At 43.1% G+C, this 21,938-nt stretch overlaps 2 protein-coding genes and 2 non-coding genes across 4 annotated transcripts in view; 1 reads left to right on the forward strand and 3 right to left on the reverse strand.

Moving 5' to 3' along the window:
- Positions 1-15,513, reverse strand: part of SF3B3 (splicing factor 3b subunit 3) — a 61,200-nt gene extending 45,687 nt beyond the window's left edge. Inside the window, exons 1-7 of the mRNA XM_051847265.2 lie at positions 15,366-15,513; positions 12,615-12,749; positions 9,546-9,872; positions 8,282-8,454; positions 7,601-7,742; positions 3,404-3,516; positions 426-563 (exon numbers count right to left, since the gene is read on the reverse strand). Coding sequence (XP_051703225.1) covers positions 426-563; positions 3,404-3,516; positions 7,601-7,742; positions 8,282-8,454; positions 9,546-9,872; positions 12,615-12,684 — 963 coding nt within the window. The 5' untranslated portion in view covers positions 12,685-12,749; positions 15,366-15,513. The remainder of the gene's footprint in view (positions 1-425; positions 564-3,403; positions 3,517-7,600; positions 7,743-8,281; positions 8,455-9,545; positions 9,873-12,614; positions 12,750-15,365) is intronic.
- Positions 768-858, reverse strand: LOC127491429 (small nucleolar RNA SNORD111). The gene has a single exon (XR_007920089.1). It is a non-coding gene; the product is annotated as a small nucleolar RNA SNORD111 (small nucleolar RNA).
- LOC127491430 (small nucleolar RNA SNORD111) lies at positions 8,797-8,875 on the reverse strand. The gene has a single exon (XR_007920090.1). It is a non-coding gene; the product is annotated as a small nucleolar RNA SNORD111 (small nucleolar RNA).
- Positions 15,514-15,726: 213 nt separating the features above from the next.
- COG4 (component of oligomeric golgi complex 4) overlaps positions 15,727-21,938 on the forward strand; it is a 35,871-nt gene continuing 29,659 nt past the window's right edge. The window contains exons 1-3 of the mRNA XM_002711714.5: positions 15,727-15,923; positions 17,872-17,954; positions 18,601-18,715. Coding sequence (XP_002711760.1) covers positions 15,765-15,923; positions 17,872-17,954; positions 18,601-18,715 — 357 coding nt within the window. The 5' untranslated portion in view covers positions 15,727-15,764. The remainder of the gene's footprint in view (positions 15,924-17,871; positions 17,955-18,600; positions 18,716-21,938) is intronic.

Genomic DNA, 21,938 nt, shown 5'->3' on the forward strand with positions numbered 1-21,938 from the left:
CCCTTCATATACATTTCTAAACCATGATAGTGAGAACCCAGCATGGTAGCACAACAGGCCACTGCCTCTACCACTGATGTTCCACTCAAGAACACCAGTTCAGTTCCAACTACTGCACTTCCAATCTAGCTCCCTGCTAACGTGCCTGGGAACCAGTGGGTGACGGCTCAAGTATCTGAGTTCCTGCCACACACACAGGAGATACAGATGCAGTTCCTGCCTACTGGCTTCAGCCAAACCCAGTTCTGACTTTTGTAGCCATTTGAGGAGTAAACCAGAGGACGGATGATATCTCCTTCTCTTTTCCTGATGTTCTGCCTTTCAAATAAATCAATCTTAAATAAGGTCATGAAAATTAAAAATGGAAAAATTTAAGCACAACACACACCCTGCACTGTTCCCCACTTTATCTATGGTCTACTCACCATATCTTCATCTGTTTCCAAAGTGATCTTGAAGATATCACCCTGCTCAGTTTGGGCCAAAAAGAAGAACATCGATTTGGTCTTATGGGTGGCAGAGCAGACAAAAATCATTCCTCTTTCAGGGTCATCCAGGTCATTCTAGGAAAGTTAAATTGTAGACAATCAACATCTTAGAAGGATTACTTTCCTATTTCTGATATGCAGCACCTTACCAATAGGGAATACAAAGGACACCCAAAGCCCAGAGTCTAGATCAAAGCAATAAAACGATGGCTAAAAATTCTTACCTGCTATAACATAACAAATTCTGGGTAACCAAATCAGAGTCACAATTCTATTCTACAGCCTGATCAGACCAGTGAGGCAGAAACTATCTCCAGAGGAAAATGTCAGAGAAGAGACATGAAATTTAAATTGTCATCATTTCAGGCTATGAATAAAACACTCAACATGTCACCTTACCATCCAAGCTCCACATCCACTTCCTTGATTCCAAAATGCACCCCTTTAGACATGATATTGAATTAAAGAAAAGTTTCTAATACTTTTTATTTCTCTGAGTTAGCCCTTCATGAAGTCTGACCTGTTGCAAAGCCAAGTACCAGCTATAGTTAGGTGTACAATAAATTGTCCAACTAATTTATCAAGAATTTAACTTTCCAAATTTCTTTTCAAGTTTTCTACAACTGATACAATTTTATTCAAATACCGTATACTAAATCACCTAAAGAAGTCCTAAAAGGTTTAATCCCAGGACCAATATTAAAAAGCAGCCAACTCATAGTAGGAGGAGAGATTTTATTAATTGATTCAGGGGGAAAAGTCAATACCAAAACCTCTGGGTGAAAAAATGTTAGGGAAAAGGAGGTTTATAAGTCTCAAAGGTCACAGATGAAGCTCTGGCTCCCAGCCTCAGCCTAGCTCAGCCCTAACCCATGTGGACACATCAAGAATGAACCAAAGGATGGAAGATTCTCTCTCTCCCTCTAACTCTACCTTTCAAATAAATCAGTGAAATTTTTGGAGCCCTGAGGAGAGTTATAGATGGAGGTTTGTTTATCTCTTGCCATACAAAATGATTCCTTGGTTATGACTCTAAAATGCAAGGAGTTTAATGCAGAAGTGTATCAGGGAGGCCGCCTGCAGTGCTGGCATCCCATATGGGCGCCAATTCGAGACCCGGCCACTCCACTTCCAATCCAGCTCTCTGCTATGGCCTGGGAAAGCAGTAGAATATGGCGTACATGCTTGGGCCCTTGCACCCACAAGGGAGACCTGGAAGAAGCTCCTGGTTCCGGATTGGTGCAGCTCCAGATGTTGCTGCCAATTGAAAGGCAATGGAAGACCCTCCCGGCTCTGTCTCTGCCTTCGCCTCTCTGTAACTCTGCTTTTCAAATAAATAAGTAAATCTCTAAAAAAGTACACATGGGTCAAAACACTGCAGATTGTATATGTTACCTAATGGAAGAGATAAAAACATTTACAAAAACAATCCTCTTGGGGCCAGCACTGTAGCACAGCAGATTAAGCCACTGTCTGCTCCACTTCTGATCCAGCTTCTTGCAATGTGCCTGGGAAAGCAGCAGAGGATGGTACAAGAGCTTGGCCACAGCAGGTTAAAGCCCTGGCCCGATGGGGCCGGCGCCATGGCTCACTTGGTTAATCCTCCGCCTGCAGCACCAGCATCCCATATGGGCACTGGGTTCTAGTCCCAGTTGCTCCTCTTCCAGTCCAGCTCTCTGCTGTGGCCCGGGAGGGCAGTGGAGGATGGCCCAAGTGCTTGGGCACTGCACCTGCATGGGAGACCAGGAGGAAGCACCTGGCTCCTGGCTTCGGATCAGCGCGGCACGCCAGCCGCGGCGGCCATTGGAGGGTGAACCAATGGCAAAGGAAGACCTTTTTCTCTGTCTCTCTCGCACTAACTCTGCCTGTCAAAAAAGAAAAAAAAGCCCTGGACCAAAGCACTGGTATCCCGTATGGGCACTAGTTCTAGTCCCAGCTGCTCCTCTTCCCATCCAGCTCTCTGCTATGGCCTGGAAAAGCAGTAGAAGATGGGCCAAATCCTTGGGTCCCTGCACACACGTGGGAGACCCTCAAAAAGCTCCTGGCTTCAGACTAGTGTAGCTTCAGCTGTTGCAGCCATTTGGAGAGTGAACCAGAGGATGGAAGACCTCTATCTATGCCTCTGCCTCTCTGTAACTCTGCTTTCAAATACATAATAAATTTTTTAAAAAATGATATTATCAAGGTTGTACATCATTTAAAAAAAATACATTATGAGAAAGGTAAAAGTAGCATACTACTAACTGGTGAACCTAAGTGAAGGGGGGGGGGTTCACTATCCTATTGTTTTGAAATTTTAAATTGGAATTTTTCAAAATAAAATGCTAGAAAAATAAGCAAAAAAAAAAAAAGACAAATATATCATAAATAACAATCTCCAACAACTTTGCCTGGTTTCTCCAAACTAGAAGCCTTTAGGAATCTCAAGTATAGCTGTCCATAGCTCCTCTGAAAAGAAAACTGCTGCTTTTTAATGCCTTTTCTCAGTCTTTTGCTTTTACTAAGATATGTACCAGCTTTATTAAAAGTAACATTTACAACCACTTGGGACACCCACATTCCTTAACAGAGTGCATGTTTGAGTCCTACCTACCAACAACTGCCAGCTGACATGTGTGGAGAGTGGCTTACTTAAGTCCTTAGATTTCTGCCACCTTTGTGGGGACACCAGAATAGACATCCTGTCTGCTGGTTTTGACCAGGCCCAGTATTGGCTATTGTGGGCATATGGGACGTGAACCAGCCGATGGATGATCTCTCTCCCAGTCACTCTGCCTTTCAAATCAGTAAATAAAATAGAAACACACACATACAAAGAAACTAAAACTTGATTAACAGATTACATTGTAATCACAAAAACAAAATCCATTTCACAAACACAAACACCTCTCCTCTATGGAAAACAAAAACCTTACCCGTCTCCTAGGAATTGGACATCGGATATCAGGCTGATCACCAAAGTTCTTGTAGGTGATATAGTTTTCAGAGCAAATCAGTACTCCACTTGGACCATCTGACCCTCCTGGAACTGTGGAAAAAAAGAAAAAACTTTACCAGTGGTGACTTGACATAACAATAAATGACTCTTTTTTTTTTTTTTTTTACAGGTAGAGTTAGTGAGAGAGAGACAAAGAGAAAGGTCTTCCTTCCATTGGCTCACTCCCCTAATGGCTGCTAAGGCTGGCGCGCCGATCCAAAGCCAGGAGCCAGGTGCTTCTTCCCGGTTTCCCAAGCAGGTGGCATGGCCCAAGCACTTGGGCCATCCTCCACTGCCATCCCGGGCCATAACAGAGAGCTGGACTGGAAGAGGGGCAACCGGGTCTAGTACCCGGCTCCCCAACCAGGACTAGAACCCGGGTGCCGGCAGCGTAGGCAGAGGATTAGCCAAATGAGCCATGGTGCAGGCCAAATGATTGGCTTTCAACTCCTGTCCAGCACAACTTTTTCTTAAAGATTTATATATTTATTTTCAAAGAGTTACAGAGACGGAGAAACAGGGAAAGGCCTTCCAACTACTAGCTTACTGCCCAGATGTCTACAGCTGGGCCAGACCAAAGCCAGGAGCCAGGAGCTTCATCCAGGTCTCCTGTATGAGCCTGTTGCCTTCACAGGTGTTATTAGCAAGGAACTGGATCTGAAGTAGAGCAGCCAGGACTCAAAGGGGCACCCATATGGGATGCCGGCATCACAGGCGATGGCTTAACCCACCACACCACAACACCAACCTCAAGTCCAGCACAACCCGATGAAGGTAGTGTGCCTAAAGCTGAGAAACATTCCAAGTGTTTCTTCTCCCTGGTGTCCACGTTACATAAGAATGAACACTAAATTTATATAGAAAATTTGGCTAACTTCAGACTGAATGTATCTAGCCCCAAAACTCAGTTCTCAACTTAAGACCTAATAAACAATCTTCTCCTGGACATATCACAAATACTTCTAAAATACAGGGTAATCATAAACAAATTCAAGTTCCTTGACAAACCTATTCCACATCCCAGGCTTTTTACCTGGAAGAATACTACCACAGATCAATAGACTAAACCAGAAACCTGGGTGTCATCCTTCAATTCTGTTTCTATTCCATAGCCTGATTATTTTACCTCCTTAGCAGCTCTCATACTGTCAGCAATTCTTGGTTTAGCAATTCTTGGTTTAGTGAGTTTCCTGACCAGTCTCAGGCTTCTGTCTTAATTTCCACCATCCCATTACCAAAATATAAGCAAGGGTTAACTTTATTCCCCTCTTTAAACTCCTTTAGTAGCTACCACCCCACCACTATTGCTATTTCAGCCCTCTAATTCTAATAATTCAATGAGCCTCCAATTCTTTGAATGATCTATCTTCATTATTTATTTGGTCCTTTGTGCATACTACAAGAGAAAACATCCCTCTCCCAATCCCCCTGAACCCAGCTAACCCTCATCAATCCTTGGGTCTTATCTTACAAGAGTACTTCTTCAGAGAACTTTCTCTAAAAGAATCACTTCCTTTCCCTAGCTGAGTTTCCTTCCTTCCTTTCTTCCTTCCTCCCTCCCTCCCTCCTTCCCTCCCTAATCTCCCTCTCACCCACCCACCCACCCACCTATTCACCTATCTTCCTAATTTCAGTACTGGGTGGGATCTCTGCTAAATTTTTAGTTATTTGTCTGTATTTACCACTAGACTCAATCTTTCAGAGGGAGGTACCATATCTAATTTTCCTCCACTACAATTGCTGGATCCAGTAGACTGACAGCACACACTGACTGTAAACAGACATATATTGACTGTAAACAACCAGTTTGTTAAAATTGTTAACCAATTTGTTAAAGAGGAAAGCCTCTACATATGAAAGCTAGAGTAATATATTATAGCAAGTAACAAAATGAGTAATTCATTTTAATATTCATTTGCTCTATGTATTAATGAATAACATCTGTGATTCAATATGGAGACAAGTGCTATATTATTTCTCATCAAAATCTTCCCCAAGAAGGCATATTTGGTTTTACTTATCAAGTTGAACTATTTCAAAACAGAATTCTATCACTCTTCTCAAAGCCTGCAGAAATATAGATGACCACAGACATAACTGTTCTGCACTACAGTATCATGAAAAAAATATTTTCTTTTTATTCATTTATTTGAAATGCAGAGACATGGAAGGAGACTGAGACAACACAGATCTCCCATCCACTGTTCCACTCCCCGAAAGTCTGCAACAGCAAGGGTTGAACCAGAATTCAATTCAGGTCTCCTACAAGGGTGGAAAGGTCCCAAGTACTCGAGCTATCTATCACCTGCCTCCTAGGTATTTACCAGTTAAAAGTTGGAATCAGGAGAGATTCACACTCAGGACCTCCTACATAGAATACAGGAACCCCAAAATATTTCCTAACTACTGTATCAAATGACCATCCCTATACTGATTTTCTACAGTGCCAGCATGCCATATTAGGCACCAGTTCAAGTCTCAGCTGTTCACTTCCAATTCAGCTCTTTGCTACAGCCCAGGACAGCAGTGGAACATGGCTCAAGTGTTGGGGCCCCCAAACCCACATAGGAGATACAGAAGAAACTCAGGGCTCCTGGCTTCAGCTCAGCCCAGCTCCGGGCATTGCAGGCATTTCAGGGAGTGACCAGCAGATGCAAGACCTCTCTATTTGTAACTCTGCCTTTCAAATAAATCTTTAAAAAAAAAAGATGGGGCCAGCACTAAACTAGGCTAATCCTTCGTTTGTGGCACCGACATCCCATAAAGGCACCAGTTTGTGTCCCAGCTGCTCTGCTTCTGATCCAGCTCTCTGCTATGGCCTGGGAAAGCAGTGGAAGATGGCCCAAGTGCTTGGGCCCCTGCGAAGTTATAGAGAGAGAAGGCCTCCATCCCACTCTCTAAATGGCCACAAAGGCCAGGGCTGGGCCAGGCCAAAGTCAGGAGCCAGGAGCTTCTTCCAGGTTTCCCACAATGGTGCAGGGGCCGAAACACTTTTTCTGCTTTCCCAGGTGCCTAAGCAGGGAGCTGGATGGGAAGTGGAGCAGCCGAGGCTCAAACCAGGACTCACACGGAATGCCAGTGTTGCAAGCAACAGCTTAACCTGCTCCACCACACCACAGGCCTTCTTACACTGATTTTCTAACAGTGTATCATCTCTGACCTTACAAAAGTCCTACTTTGCTATGTCACATTTAAAAATATCATACATAAGTTTATGAATTTTTCATCCATAACCCTATTTATTAACTAGCCTGTCAATTTTTACTAGTGTCTTTCCCCAAAGTCACCTTAGACCCATAAAGTACTACAGTAGCTTTTATTATTTTTATAATCCCTGGAGAAGTTTGTTTTAAAAACCAACATTTGGGGCCAGCATAGCCCCATATGTGGCGTAGTGGGTAAAGCCGACACCTGCAGTGACGGCATCCCATGTTGAGCCGGTTCAAGTCCCAGTTGCTCCACTTTTTTTTTTGACAGGCAGAGTGGACAGTGAGACAGACAGAGAGAAAGGTCTTCCTTTGCCGTTGGTTCACCCTCCAATGGCCGCCACGGCCGGCGCACTGCACTGAACCGAAGGCAGGAGCCAGGTGCTTCTGGTCTCCCATGGGATGCAGGGCCCAAGCACTTGGGCCATCCTCCACTGCACTCCGTGGCCACAGCAGAGAGCTGGCCTGGAAGAGGGGCAACCGGAACTAGAACCCGGGGTGCCAGTGCCACAAGGCGGAGGATTAGCCTAGTGAGCTGAGGCGCCGGCCTCCGGTTGCTCCACTTTTGATCCAGCTCTCTGCTATGGCCTGGGAAAGCAGTGGAAGATGGCTGAAGTCCTTGAGCCCTGCACTGGCATGGGAGACCCAGAGGAAGCTCCTGGCTTCGGATTGGCACAGGTCCTGCCGCTGCAGCCAACTGGGGAGTGAACCAGCAGATGGAAGATCCTGCTTTCTCTCTCTCTGCCTCTCCTTGTCTCTCTGTGTAACTCTCTCAAGTAGATAAATAAATCTTATAAAAAAAAAAGCAATACATATCCTTCACACACTAATAAAAACGTCCCTAACATTCCTGATCCTCCAATCTTTTGGAAAACAAATTTTTGACTAGTACTCTAAAAGGGTACAGAGCTGCTCTGAGAGAAGAGTACCTGTAATAAGGAAGTTGCCATGTTCTTCCAAAGGTTCACTGTATTTTCGGACCACATGATTTAAACCAAGGTCTAGCTCATAGAAAGTTAGTGTCTGCTGGGTATTAGCAGCTGCTTCTCCTGTTGGATCATTGTCTGCTTCCTGTACAGGAGCACAGTAGCACAAAGACTGTTCAGTATAAAAGAATTTTTAGATCTGAAACAACAGAACTCATTCATTTTTACAAACAAGGAAACAAGACGCCCATAGAAGCCAAATGGTTTGACAAAGTTCATGCTACTGTATAAAGGCAGCGCTAAAACAAATACCCCGATCTCCCATTCTGGATCCAGTAATCCCTCTACTAGAGGATACAGCCTTTCTTTCAAGGAAAAGAATGGCAAGCTCTGTCTTCCCCTGTGAAAAAATACTCCAAACACAGCTTCATCTTTTTCACACAGCTTCTCTCAATAAGCTTGTTTCTACAAGGAAACTGTTTAAATCAGAACCAAGGTTATTATATATAATCCATCAACCTGTGTGAAGCATTTCAAATAATTTCAGTAAGATTCTGAATATGTAGAAGTTCTGTCAGCAAGATAGATTTAAGATATACACAATGGAAAAAAATATCTTGGGAAAATACAGAAGTGACTGGAAGAAACCCAAAGAAGAAAAAGGAAAGTCATGGTCCCCATTACCTCATAGTCCATTTCCAGACAAGCAAACATCGGGTTTTCAAATCCCACATCTACTCCAACCACATGATATACTAAAGTGTTCGCTTTGTGGGCCTCCAAGGGAGATGAAATGGTAAGACGGGCTGCAGCATCTCTGTTCAAAATATACACCAATTTCTGTTTCTCAATAGCACCTACAGTTGGAAGAGACAAAACATACAGGATTTCCAGATAACAAGAAGAGATACTTAGATACTAGTTTCACAAGAATTTCTTGGAAAAGAAAAAAAGGGGTAAGGGGGATCATTATTCCTATGAACAGCCAGCACTAATTGAAGCATATTAACTCAAAATTCTGCTATCATTACAGCAGATAATAACTTCATTTTTGCTATATATCCCTAACTCCTCAAAAAATTTTAATTTCCTGGATTTAAGTCTACAGGAAAATTAAGCAGTAATTCATAAAATTGCCAGCTTTTCTTTTTAATTAGATCTAGTCATCTAAGCATTGCTTATAGAAGGTTGTCTTCTAGAAGCCTGATCAGATACACAGAATTTTCTTCAAGAATTTATCAGAGAAGAGACATGAATGTGAATCATCACTTCAGACTAATGAAAACAACCATATTCACCATCTAACAGTGTAAGATCATTTCACTACAGTTTTTTCACTATTAAACAACTGAAAAACATCTATTCTCATCTCAATAAGTAGTAGGAAAAGCACATTAAGCCCTTCCCCTGGGGCCAGTGCTGTGGTGAAGCTGGTTAAGCCACAGCCTACAGTGCCAGCATCCCACATGGGCACCAATTTAAGTCCAAGCTGTTCCAATTCCAATCTAACTCCCCACTACTATGCCTGGGAAAGCAGCAGAAAAAGGCCCAGGCTCCTGCACCCATGCAAAAGAGCCAGAAGAAGCTGCTGGTTCCTAGCTTCTGCCTGGTCTAGCCCCAGTCATTGCAGCCATTTGGGGAGTGAACCAGTGGATGGAAGATTTCTCTCTGTAACTCTGCCTTTCAAATAAATATGTAAATCTTACTCCCCCCACCAAAAAAAAAAAAAAAAAAAAAAAAAAAAAAAAAAAACCACTCCTCTGTTTTAAGAGGTTTTTTTTTAAAAAAACAACTTTAAATCAGAATAAATCCAAATATGATGCCAAAATTTTATCCATGTTAAGTGATGCAATGCCACAGTACCAAGATGATAGCACTGTTATCCTAAACTCAGTATTTACAACAATCAAAAATGCAGTCAACAGAGAAAGTAGAACAAGTCACTCACTAATCATAACGGCTCGCCCTTTGGGATCCACAGCTAAGAACTGGCCAGGTACGATGCGGCGGCACCCACTCTTGCCAAAGGTTTCTTGATGAATTTTCTCAAACATATTCTTAGACGGCTGGTATTCCAAGATAACAATCCGACCTGAGTCACTGCCAACTACAATGTAGTCTTTGGTACCACCTGTAAGCCTAAAGGCCATGAGCGATCGGATAACACCAAACACTTCCACAGTGAGAAGAGTGTGTACTTTGCCAGTATTGGGATCTGGACGAAGCAGCTCCAAGATCTTCCCACGGGAAACAACAATTTCCTGTTGTTTGGTTCCTAACAAAATACAAAGATCATCAACAACTAGAACTACTAAAAAATTAACCTGAATATTAAAACGCCACTAAAGAATAATAATTCTGTGACTTGGGAGGCCAATGTTCTAAATTTACTCTCTTGAAAATGTACTTTACCCGAAACTAAAATGATCTTACAAAGCTGCTATCAAACAAAGTTTTAGGGGCAGGAATTGTGGCACATCAGGGTAAGCCTTAGGTTGAAATGTCCTCATTACACATCAAAGTACCTGGCATTGAGCACTGCCTATACTTCCAAGACAGCTTCCTACCAGTGCATCCTCAGAGGCAATAGATGATGACCCTAATACCTGAGTTCCAGTTCCTAATACCTGAGTCTCCATGTGGGAGACCTGGATAGAATTCCTGGCTCGTAGTTTTAGCCTGGTCCGGCCTGGGCTGTTGTGGGCCATTCGAAAGTTAACCAGCAGGTGGCTGGCGCCACGGCTCACTAGGCTAATCTTCCACCTGCAGCACCACTACCCCGGGTTCTAGTCCCGGTTGGGGTGCCAGATTCTGTCCCGGTCACTCCTCTTCCAGTCCAGCTCTCTGCTGTGGCCTGGGAGGGCAGTGGAGGATGGCCCAAGTCCTTGGGCCCTGCACCCACATGGGAGACCAGGAAGAAGCACCTGGCTCCTGGCTTCGGACTGGCACAGCACGCCGACCACAGCAGCCATTTGGGGGGTGAACCAATGGAAAAAGGAAGACCTTTCTCTCTCTCTAACTCTGCCTTTCAAAAAAAAAAAAAAAGAAAGAAAGAAAGAAAGTTAACCAGCAGGCAAAATATATCTTTCTCTCTCTTTCTCACTCTGCCTTTCAATTAGTAAGTAAATAAGTAAGTTTTTTAAAGTTTTTAAAAAATCATCACAGGGCCAGCAACTGCAGTCCCAGCATCCCATATGGGTGCTAGTTCGTGTCCCCGCTGTTCAACTTCTCTGGCTCTTACCCTGGCTCCTAGCTTCAGACAAGCACAGCTCTGGCTGTTGTGGCCAACTGGGAGGTGAACCAGCAAATGGAAGACCTCTCTCTCTCTCTCTCTCTGCTTCTCCTTCTCTCTCTGTATATCTTTTTCAAACAAATAACTGAATCTTTTAAAAATGTATTTATATAAAAAAGAAAGATCAAATACTCCAAAGTGCTCTGTAAACTCTAAATCGTTATATATGTTGTAATGTTCACTAACAGGGAAAAAAAAAACTGGGGCTGGCAGTGTATGCAACAGGTTAAGCCACTGCCTGTGACACCAGCATCCCATAAGCGCCAGCCAGAGTCCTGGTTGTTCCACTTTCAATCCAGTTTTCTGCCTATGGCCTAGGCAAGCAACTAAAGATAGCCCAAGGGCTTAGGCCCCTGCCACTCACATGGAAGACCCAGAAGAAGCTTCTGGCTTCAAATTGGCCAGCCCTGGCCATTGTGGCCGGCCATCTGGAGAGTGAAGAAGCAGATGGAAGATTGTTCTCTCTCTCTCTCTACCTCTTTCATATAAAAATAAATAAATTTTTAAACCAAAGAAAAAACACACAAAATCTTACAACCTGGCTTAATTTGTCCAAAAATAACCTTCACAACTTCAGTTCACTATGTATGGCACAAAATGGTGAACAAACAGCAAATGATCTGTTTATACACAAGCAGCAACACATACATAAACAGCACTATCCCGCCCCTCATTATATAAAAGTTCTATCTCCTCATGCACCAAACCAATGTTCAACTTCCTTTATTTTTTTTTTAAAGATTTATTTTCTTTATTTGAATGTCAGAGTTACAAAGAGAAGGAGAGGCAGAGAGGTCTTCCATCTGCTGGTTCACTCCCCAACTGGCCACAATGGCGGAAGCTGCGTCAATCCGAAGCCAGGAGCTTCCTCCGGGTCTTCCCACACAGGTGCAAGAGCCCAAGAACTTGGGCCAGCTTCCACTGCTTTCCCAGGCCATAGCAAAGAGCTGGATCGGAAGTGGAGCAGCCAGGAAATAAAATGGTGCCCATATAGGAATGCTGGAACTGCAAGAGGCAGATTCACCTGCTACACCACAGCGTTGGACCCTTGTCCAACTTCTTTGAAAATATACTTTACCCAGGGCCAGTGCTGTTGCTTGGTGGGTAAAGCCACCGCCTAAAGTGCTGGCATCCCGTGTGGGCACCAGTTCGAGTCTCTGCTGTGGCCTGGGAGGGCACTGGAAGACAGCCCAAGTCCTTGGGCCCTTGCACCAGCACAGGAGACCCGGAAGAAGCTCCTGGCTCCTGGCTTCAGATCAGCGCAGCTCTGGTCCTTGTAGCCAATTAGGGAGTGAACCAGTGGAAGGTGGACCTCCCTCTCTGCTTCTCCTTTCTCTGTGTAATTCTTTCAAATAAATAAATCTTTAAAAAATATATATACTTACAACCTCCCTGATAATCTGACAACACTTTTAGATATTCTTTTTATCCAAACTGATGTCAAACTCAAAATCATTGATCATATCTTCTATATCTTGTTATGCTTTATATGAAAAAGCATAACCTGGTACCAAGTAGGTAACAAACAAATGCACAGCTCTGGTAACGATCATTACACTAGAGCTAGGGAAACGCACTGCAAATTAAGTTACAGATAACGAGCCTCAATGTAACATAAAATTTTACATATTACAAGTGAAATTTCGATTGTTCACATTTAACAGGTTATCTTGTAAATTTCCTCCACCAAGAGATAAGCAAGCTATGTATTAATTCAGAACTTACCAGAGAAGTTGCCATGAATGGCAAAGCTAATGCCAGTGGCTCGTTGCAAGGTCAAGTTATACAGGAACATGGTGGTGGCAAAACTGTGCTACCCAGAACACTAGGTCTTGGTTACACCGATAGTACTAAGTTAAGCTAAGAGGACAGAAAAACAGAAAAAAAAAAATCACAGGCAAATTGTTATTTTAATAGACAATTCTACTAGGAAACTTCAGTTCTAGGCAACAAAGCAAGGCCAATCAAGGAAAAATATATTTACAATGAGAAGTGCTTTCTATGTCAGGCACCATGCAACAGACTTTGTCTAATCTTACAAAAATCCTTTAAGTACACAGCTTTCTACTCATTTTATAGATAAGGGAATTGGGGATCCAAAGTTAAATCAACTCCGAAGGTCACAAAACCAGTGAACTGCTAGGAGCTGGGACATACACCATTAAGTAACATTGTCTATTTATCATTTTGTCACCAAAACTGAGGCCTATATTTATTTTCATTTGAATGGGTTATATATACACATGGTTCCAAATTTAAAAGCAGGGCAAAAGGTTCCCTCTAACTCATTCCTGAGCTACGCAGTTCTTCCTGGAGGAATACATTTTACCAAGCTATTTGCTATCCTTTCAGGTATTTTTTTTTATAAATAAGTAACAACATACATTCACACCATGTTTTATCTTCCTTTTTAACCAAAAGTTGGGTACTGTATTTTTCACACTCACACCATAGGACAACTTTATCAACTTTGAGATAAGCAATATAAGACTTCCTCATTTTTATTTTACAGAGTAAACTAAGTAGGAATATTGTAATTCAATCAGTGCCCTGCTGATGAGCATTCTGGAGAGCACAAAGAAAATTCCTTGTATGTGGGTCATTTATACAAGGAGTCTTCAAAAAGTTAAAAGAAAATGCATATTCTGAAAACAACTGCATACACTTGACAATTTTTCGACCAACATAAATTTATCTTTTAATTCCACTTTCCCACAAACTTCATGAAGTACCCTCATTTGTGCAAGAGTATATCCCTAATATCAATTACTAAAAGTTTAACTGCTTGATTGATGGATTCACACAATTTGAAACTTTTGATGGATGCTGCCAAATTATCGTTCAAAGAGGTTCTGCTATCAATTTACATGCTCAGCAATTTATGTTTCCCCACAAAGGGCCAATTTCAAACAGACATTCAGTCTTTATTCTTCTAACAGTTGAAAACTGGTTATCTTAAAGTGCTTTCATTTGCAAATCTTACAAAGCTCTACATTAGAGAAGTGGCTAGAATTTAAAACTGAGGCCTACTGAGCATCAAAAACTGAACAAAACTCAATTCTTTTCACTCCAAGAGGCCTCTCTACTAACCTATTAAGTTACGAAAAAGGACTCCTTTTCAGCAGACAGGACTGAAATCTGCACAAAGTGAGGTGCCTCTACCTGAAGGAAATACCCCAACTATACAGTCACACTGAAAAATAAGTCCAATTATCATTCCCTAAGGTACTTATTCGAAAACAAAAGCAAACGATCTTGAGAAATCCAAAGCAACTGCTGTGCACTTAACATAAAATCTGACTGTTGTTAATTCAGAAAACTAAGTAAATGTCCTCAAAAATATTTCTAGGTTCAGCAAAAGCAAAGTGACAAGATCAATCCTCCAGGCTCGAAACAGCTATTAACAGAGAAAATTTCCCACTTGAGACTAAGGAATGCCTTTAAAAGTCTTCTAGGATCACAAAGACGGCAGAAAAGGAAGCAAGGAGACACAGGGAACCAGGAGTCACTTCTGAAATCCTGAGCAGGTCCTCCCACACTATCCTGATTTCTCGTAGCTGACTTAGAACCCAGTCTGCGTCCCCAGACCTCTGTACCAGACGCCACCCATTAACCCTAGGAATTCATGTCCTCCAATCCTGGCTGCACCCAAGCTCACCAGCCACACTTCTATCCTGGGTAAAGGAGCAAGGTGCATTGTGGAGGAAGCCATGACAAGAAGTTTCCAGAAAGTTCATGAAAAACACATTATTGAAAAACAAAAACTATACCCACGAATTCTGGAATTCTTTTTTTGCTTTAATTCCATTTTCTAAGAATTTTCTGAAGCAGCCTCGGCATACCGAGCACCATAACGGGCAGGACGCGTGGGAAGCCTGGGAACGTCCTCCACGCGCCTATCTCCTGTCTGATCCCTACAAGACGCCCCTGCGACCGCCCGCTCCGTCTCTCCGTGGTCTAAGGCAACATCGTCTCATTTAAGCTCTGCCAAGTCTTCAAGACAGATAACCCTCCCCGTTTTGCCAACGACAAAATTAGGATTCAGAGGTGGAAACAAGAGGCCCAGCCGCCTAAACACAAACTCAAACCAGTCTTGGCTGCAAAGACCGTTCCCGTTATTCGCGCTATTTTAACGCGCTGTTTCCCCGTCTTCCCGTCGTGTACCATTTACTCTCTCCCGAGGACGACCTCCGTCTCCTCTCACCCCCACCCCCCGTCTCAGCTCAGAGGCCGCAGGACTAAAAGCAAGCTAACCTCTCATTATGAGCCAGTACCGCTTCCCACCCAATAGCCTGGAGCGGGTGACGATTTCAAGGAGCCGTTTTCGCGACCCACGCGTTGTCTACACAAATTCGCCCCCTGCTCGGACCTCTCGGGCCTAGCCTGCCTGAGACCTGCACCAGAGTCAGGCCCCGCTCCTACGTGGCCGCTCTCCCCCTTCCCAAACCAGGGGAAGTCGCGAAGCCACTTTTTTACCCTGCAGCGGGAAGGATGGCGTAGATATCCAACGGATGCTGACTCCCTTCAAGTCTAAGCCACCGCCAACTCCAAAACGCCGGCATCCGCCATTAGCCCTCTAGATGGGGACCTTCCGATGGCGCGCGACGGAAAAAGAAACCCAATCAGCGCCTGAAAAATGTTTACATATATAATTTTAAATGCTTCTTTCTTGCCTCCGTACAGCGTTAAAAATTATTTACGCACACTATATTGCCGTAAACTTTTCCCGGATAGTAGGAAATTAATAGTTTTTTTTTAAAGGAGACATTTAAAACCGTATGAGTTCGTCGGGCACTTCTATGGGCAGCCCCGAAGACCCGAAGCGCCAACGGGGAGGGGACCTCGTGGGGCCGGAAGCGCCGAAAGGGGCCCAAGATGGCGGATCTCGAGTCTCCTCCGAAGTTGTCAGGGGTGCCTCAGCCCTGTGAGGTGGTGGGAGGAGGCTGCTGCTCCGAAATCTCCACCGAGCTCATTCGCTCCCTGACAGAGCTGCAGGAGCTGGAGGCTGTGTACGAACGGCTCTGCGGCGAGGAGGTCGGCGGCTGAGCCTTTTTTTTTTTTTTTTCCAGGAGGATCCAGGGGCAGTGGGCTTAGGAGCTATTGGTCTTGGGAAATTCGGGCTGTGGGAAGCGCACTCTTGGTAGCAGGAAAACAAAAAAAAAGCTCTCACCCGAGAAGCGGGTGTGTGTTTGGGTATTTGAAGAGACTTGTCGACTCCTTCACTCTGTCGGATGCCGCCCCAGCCTGTTGGCTTTGCTAACTCGGCGATCTTCGCCTTCTCGCACCCATCTAGCTCCCTGGCCCATAGTCACGAGTTCCTCCACTAGAGTAAAGAGTATATACCAAGTTGCATGACTCTCAAAATAAGAATTGCATTGGCTTAGTAATTTAAACATGACGAACTTTCATCCCGTTATCTTCAACAGGAAGTCCTTTAAGACTTGTAGGGAATGGTTTGAGTATACAGTTGTCGCATTTCGGTTAAATGAACAACTCGTAGAAGTTTGAGCTTTTGAAGATTGAGCTGCAGCTGTCAAATCGTGGACAAGTCATTTCATCTGTTACCCCCTGACAATCTGTCAAAGGAAAAGCGTGGGCCTTTAAGTCCCTAACGTTCGTTCAGTCTCCTGACTCACTTTCCTGTGGCAACTTGATGCTGTCAACTCACTTGCTATTGTCAGTTGGGTTCCTTGCAAGAAAGAGAGCTAACCTCTGATCTAAACATTTAGCAGCTATTTTCCAATCTAAAATTTTAAGCAAAGTTCCACACAAGAAGCAGTTTCAACCTCTGATTAAGGGAAGTCATTGTATATTTCAAGATACTAATTTGCACCAACTCTTGCAGTTTCTGATAACCTTTTTTGGCAAGGTGTATTTTAAAGTTCAGTACTTTTTTTTTTTTTTTTTAAGATTTGTTTATTTGACAGGCAGAGTTACAGAGAGAGAGAGAGAGAGATCTTCCATCCACTGGTTCACTGCCCCAATGACCACAATGGCCAGAGCTGCACTAGGCTGAAGTCAAGAGCCAGGAGCTTCATCTGGGTCTTCCACGTGGATGCAGGGGGCTACTTTCCCAGGCGCATTAGCAGGAAGCTGGATCAGAAATTGAGCAGCCAGACTCAAACCCGGCACCCATTTGAAATGCCAGTGCTGCAGATGTGGCTTTTACCCACTATGCCACAGCATCAGCCCCTAAAATTCAGTACTCTTGATTTAACATTCCTTAGCTTGCATTCACTGGGCAGTCAGTACTTTGAGGAAAAAATTAAGGAGATCTTACAAACAAAACAATATTCTATATTGGTGTTTGATGACTGGGGGAAGTTTCTCCAGATCCTATTGGGCTATTTTAATAGAAATGTATAGCTAACCTTTACTAATGTATTACTGATACTGTCGTGGGAGTGGATTCCAAATAAGAGGATGAGTTTGGTTCCCACCCCCCAAAAAAAAAAGAAATGTATAGCTAAAATTAAAGGTTGTTGAACTATCTGGACATACTGTGTTCAATACTTTGTATCTTAGCCTGCTTGACTCACCCAACAGTCCTATAATGTAGGCATTTCTCTATTATGGATGAAGAAACATAAGGTTAGATGAAGTGAGGTAGCACAGGAAACGACCTGAGAATTATATTTATCCCCTCTGACTTTGTACCAAAAAGAGATTTTTTGCGTGTGTGTGAGGCACCTTTTGGGAAATTTCATTTATTTAGCTGTTTCATTTTAAATCCCTTCTTATGTTAATCACTCTGCTAATGCATAAAAATCCTGTGTCCTCCCATTATGACACTCATCTGTTAGATGGAGTAAAATATAGGTAGCAGACGTCATGCAGTGTGGTCAGTACAGAAATGAAGTGTTGTTTGTTAATGTCCAAGGGCAGTGTAGTGGAAAGTAAGGAGAAATTTGAAATAGGTTTACCCATCACTAAAAGTGTCTTTGTAACCATTCTGATGACAAGAAGCTTCTCTGTGTTTCAGAAAGTGGTAGAGAGAGAGCTGGATGCTCTTTTGGAACAGCAAAGCACTATTGAAAGTAAGATGGTCACTCTCCACCGAATGGGGTAAGTGTATGCATCTTAGCAAGATCTACTGTAAGTGCCAACAGTGTTCTTTAGGTAAGTTATTATGTTTCCTAACTTTCTATAATAAACTGCCAGTTGAATTTGAAAACTAGAAGAGTCTTACTGCAAGGAAAAGTGAGTATCTAAGTGTTCAGTGGTTCTCAAAGAGTCCTTGGAGCAGCAGTACAAGCATCACCTCTGGAAACTCTTTAGAAGTGTATATTTTGGAGTCCCACTCCAAACTTACTGAATCACTCTGGGGATGGGGACAGGAATGTGTATTTTAACAAGCCTAGCAGATGACTCTGATTTACAACTCAAGTTTGAGAACTGCTGTGCTTTGAATTCAGCATCCTTTCAGACTGTTGGTTAGTACACATTATGCTTGCTTAGCAATTGGGAATCTTTTCTCCACTTCTTTAGCCATCCCTACTTAGGGATGTCTTTGTAATTTTAAAATTTGTTTTGTTAAATATAGACCTGTATTTACAGTAAAACACTCAAGAAACAATTGTTTGTAGAATGAACTGAACTATGAGTTGTAGTGAGGGACAAAAGAAGTAGAAAACATAGTTTCCATCTACATAAAAAGTTTTTTGTCTCTTACGCCTATGGATGTGTGTGTGCTGACCATGTGTGTCTCCAGTCCCAACCTGCAGTTGATTGAGGGAGATGCAAAGCAGCTGGCTGGAATGATCACATTTACCTGCAACCTAGCCGAGAACGTGTCCAGCAAAGTCCGTCAGCTTGACCTAGCCAAGGTAATTCCATTGAGATTTTGATGTTTGAGTTAGTAGAGTGCAGTAAAAAAAGGCCACATACATCAGAGAAGCACCATCTAATAGAAATTTAATATGAGCTACCTGAACCAGACAAACTCCAAACCAATAGCTGTTACAATTGTAGACATAAAATTCCTCAATAAAATATCAGCAAAGCAAATCCAACAACTATACAAAAAGGATTATATACTATGACATGTAGAATTTATTCTAGCAGTGCAGGTTTTATTTAGCATTTGAAAATTAGTTAATATACCGTATCAATAAAGGTCCAAAACCACATGACCATCTCATAAGCATAGAAAAAACACCTGACAAAGTTCAATGCCCCTTCATAATAAAAACAATCAACAAATAGACTAGAACTTCATCAACCAGGTAAAGGGTAACTGAAAAATCTAGCATCATATTTCCTAGTGACAGGTGTGATGCTTTCCTCCTAAGATAAAGAAGGAGGTCTGCTCTTGCCTTGTCTGTTAACATTGTACTAGAAGTTCTAGCCAAGGCAGTTAGATAACAAAATGAAAGAAAAGCCATCTACATGGGAGTGGGCATTGTAGCACAACAGGTTAAGCTGCTACCTGGGATGCATGTACCAGTCCTGGCTACTCCACTTCTAATTCAATCACCTGCTAATGAACCAGCAGATGATGCTGTAAGTACTTGGCTTCCTGCCACCCATGTAGGAGACCAGGTGAGATTTCTGGCTCCTGGCTACAGCCTGGCCCAGCCCAGGCTGTTGTGGCCATCTGCAAAGTAAACGAGTGAATGGAAGAATTCCCTCTTTCTGTTCTCTCTCTGTATCTGAAATCTTCCTTTCAAATAGTAAATGAAATATTTTCAAAAAAATGTTTAAGTCACCCAGATTGGAAAAGAAATCTAGATGAACTTCCTAAATTATTTTATTTTAAATATTCACATAGCCATTTTTTAAAAAGATTTATTTATTTGAAAGGCTGAGTTGCAGAGAGGCAGAGACAGAAAGAGAGTTCTTCCAACTGCTGGTTCACTCCCCAAGTGGCTGCATTGGTTACAATGGAAAGAGCTGGACCGATCCAAAGCCAGGAGCCAGGAGCTTCTTCCAGGTCTCCCATGTGGATGCCAGGGGCCCAGGGACCTGGGCCATCTTCCACCGCTTTTCCAGGTCATAGCAGAGAACTATATTGGAAGTGGAGCAGCTGGATCCTGAACCAGTGCCCATATGGATGCCAGCTCCACATTTACCTGCTGCACTACAGCACCAACCCCTTGTAGTCATTTTTAAAAATTAAAAAGGAGAGCCAGTGCTGTGGTGTGGTGAGAAAAGCCACCACTTGCATTGCTGGCATCCTATATGGGTGCTGGTTCAAGTCTCAGCTGCTCTACTCCTGATCCAGCTTTCTACTATGGCCTTGGGAAACCAGTAGAAGATGGCCCAAGTGCTTGGGCCCCTGCATCAGAGTGGAGACCCAAAAGAAGCTCCTGGCTCCTGACTTCGCATCAGCACAGCTCCATCTGTTGCAGCCATTTGGGGAGTGAACCAGCGGATGGAAGATTCTCCCCCCGCCCCCACCGCCTCTGCCTCTGCCTGTCTGTGACTCTGCCTTTCAAATAAATAAATAAATGTTTAAAAAGTTAAAAAGGAATAAGTGAGAAAATATTTTTTTAAGATTTATTTATTTTACACAGAGAGGAGATGCAGAGAGAGAGAGAGAGAGAGAGGTCTTCCATCCGATGGTTCACTCCCCTACTGGCCGCAATGGTCAGAGCTGCACTGATCCAAAGCCAGGAGCCAGGAGCTTCTTCCAGGTCTCCCATGCGGGTGCAGGGGCCCAAGGACTTGAGCCATCTTCTACTGCTTTCCCAGTCCATAGCAGAGAGCTGGATTGGAAGAGGAGCAGCTGGGACTCGAACTGGTGCCCCTATAGGTACCCGCTGTGTACCACAGCGCCGGCCCAGAGAAAATATTTTAATATATATTTTATTTAACCCATTATATCTATAATACCATTTCAACATGAAATTAATATAAAATGATATTAGTTAGATACTTTACCATCTTTAGTTTTGTACTAAGTCTGAAATTCAAAGTGTCTACTACACATACACATCTTAATTTGTCCTAACCCCATTAAAAGTGCTCAATATCCACTGCTAATGTTGGATACTATACTGGATAGCACAGGGTCTGGCTTTTTGAACAAGTCAATCCCAGCCTTAGTTTGCCCCCCATGAAATGGCATGAGTCTTCCTGATCTATTTGTTTAGGTTCAGCAAAAACTACTTTATCACACTAACCACACATTTAACTTACGTATTTGAGAGACAAACGGGGGGAGAGAGAGAGAGAGAGAGACCTCCCATTTGCTGGTTCATTTCCCACATGCCTGTGACATCCAGGGCTAGGCCAGAGCAGGGAACCAGGAGTTAAATCAAATTTTCTCACATGGGTGGCTGCAGTCAATCACTTGAACCATCACTGCTGCTTCCCAGGATCTACATTAGCAGGAAGCTGGAGTCAGGAGCCAGAGACAGGTATTGAACAAAGACATTCTGATAAAAGATTTGAGTATCTTAACTGCTAGCCAAATGCATGCTCCCCTACTTATAAATTTAACAAAATAAGCCAAGGAGAAATATGGATTATGCCTTTTCCTGCTTTGTTAAAATGAATGATTCGACCACATTAATAAAATTGTATGGAACCTGTCAGGGGTCCTGGTCATCGTCAGCAGTAACAGCTTTGTGAGTGGTAATGGTGGTGTTTGTGAGTTTGCCAGTGAAAGCTGAAAAGGACCTGTGGTTAACCAGATTCATCTCCCAAATCGCCCTACCTTCTGGAGAGGTTTGTTTAATTATTTGTTTATTCATTTATTTACTTGAAATGGAGACAGAAACAAACAAACCAAGTTCTTCTATCTGCTGGTTCACTCCCCAAATGCCCACATTAGCCAGAGGTGGGCCAGGCCTAAATCTGGAGCCCTGTACTCAGTTGAAGTTCCCAAGTGGGTGGCCCAGACCCAGGTACTTGAGCAGTCACCTTTTGCTTCACAGGGTGTACCTCAGGAGCACACTAGAATCAGAAGTGGATGTGGGATTTGAATCCAGGCAACTCTGAAATGGAATGTGGTTGTCCCAAGGTGGCGTCTTAACTTCAGTGTCAAAAACATACTCCTGAAGAGTGATTTTTGAAATACTAAGACACTGTTTCTAAGCATGAAGT

Source organism: Oryctolagus cuniculus, chromosome 18, assembly GCF_964237555.1.
Source record: "Oryctolagus cuniculus chromosome 18, mOryCun1.1, whole genome shotgun sequence".
Classification (NCBI taxonomy): domain Eukaryota; kingdom Metazoa; phylum Chordata; class Mammalia; order Lagomorpha; family Leporidae; genus Oryctolagus; species Oryctolagus cuniculus.